The sequence below is a fragment of the Myotis lucifugus genome, unplaced genomic scaffold (assembly GCF_000147115.1).
Source record: "Myotis lucifugus unplaced genomic scaffold, Myoluc2.0 scaffold_292, whole genome shotgun sequence".
Taxonomy (NCBI): domain Eukaryota; kingdom Metazoa; phylum Chordata; class Mammalia; order Chiroptera; family Vespertilionidae; genus Myotis; species Myotis lucifugus.
Window position 1 is genome coordinate 1,256,494 of NW_005871340.1, and position 1,470 is coordinate 1,257,963.

Here is a 1,470-nt window from a genome sequence, read left to right on the forward strand (position 1 = left end):
GGTTCTGTTCTGGGCAGCGTGGCAGGCTGTCCGAGGAAGAACAGAATCCCTCTCACTCTCTCCCCCATCCTCCCCTTCCACACATCCCATGGTGGCTCTCCCAGCACTGGCCTTGGAGAATCACCCCCAAAGGCTGCCTTTCTCCCCGAAACTGCCAAACCCCAAAGGATCCTAAGGAGAGGATGTGAGGTCTGGTCTCTGGTTGGGGTAAGTCCTCGAGTTCATCCAGTTTCTCTCTGACCTTTACCCCTCAGCCCATTCGGGGCCTAGGACCCAACGCCATCCCCACATCCCCACCCAGGCCCACCAGCCAACACGCAAAGCCTCCTCCAGGAAAAGCAGGTGCTTTCACGGCACACACACTGGTAGCAGCGCCAAGGCCCCGCTTCCCATGGACAGTGCGGGCAGGGAGGCTCGGAAGCCTCTGGTCGGAGCCCCTGGACCGGGAGACCGGCGCTCTGGCTAGCCTGAACCCACCCCTCAGCAGCCATCCTGGCCGGCATTTCAGAGCGAGTCTAGGTGTTACCTAAGCATCAGACAAGAGGCCTGACCCAGGCTTGACCTGGACCCCTCCCAGGTCCTGGAGCCTAAGGAAAAAAGCAATGAACTACCTTCCAAGGTCAAATGCCCCCTTCTACCCTGTCCCCCAGTCCCAGCCACACCCAACCACCTTCACCACGCCTTCCAGATCTACCCACAGCTGTGCCGTCATACATGAATGTCTCTCCGTGGACACATGTTTACGAAATTTATTTATTGAAAACGCCACCACAATAAACAGAATGCCGGAACCACCTGTCATACACAGGTAGCCAACAAAAGCAGGGCTATAAAAGTCGGGAAGCTTTTCCCACCTGCCCTAAGCCCGCGGCCTGTTCCCAACTTACAGGGGAAGTCAGCACGGGGTCCAGAGGCATGAGAACATGTTGGCACCAAGCTGGGGCCGTCTCCTTGGCATAAAAGGATTGCAAGACAATGGGAAGGGCATCCTGTTCTTGCTCTTTGTGCTTAATGCAGGCCCGATACTAGCGACAAACGTCGCAGGGGAGTGAGGTATCCACCGATACGCTGGGACTGCGGGGCTAGAGGTTCCCTCGGCATCATGCTAACACCGCGTGGAAACAGCATTCTCCGGGCACACCTTCAAGGCACCGCCAGGTTCCCCTCCTCGTGTGCCCGTTCTCACACCGAGGCCTGGCAACTCCTTCTCCCCACGCCTGCCCCCAGCAGAGGTCACCGGTGACTCAGGTGGGACACCAGGTAGACGAGGCCCACCAGCAGGAGGCCGCGCACGCCGAGCATCATGAGCAGGAAGAGGAGCAGGATGGAGGTCACCGGCTCCACGGCGTGGTTGCCCAGATGCCACTGGGGGAAGCCCATGTTCACCAGCTGCCGGTTGAGGTCATTGAAGGGGGACTGAGCAGCGCCCAGCCTGGCTCCCCCCTGCTGCTGCTGCCGGAGGCCGGGACC

At 59.6% G+C, this 1,470-nt stretch overlaps 1 protein-coding gene across 1 annotated transcript; it reads right to left on the bottom strand.

Annotated features, from left to right (window-relative positions):
• Positions 1–725: 725 nt before the first annotated feature.
• On the bottom strand, positions 726–1,467 carry FAM241B (family with sequence similarity 241 member B; the record flags this gene model as incomplete). Its single annotated transcript, XM_006099975.3, has 1 exon — positions 726–1,467. A coding segment is annotated over one exon (234 nt), but the record flags the coding sequence as incomplete, so codon positions are not given.
• Positions 1,468–1,470: the final 3 nt, after the last annotated feature.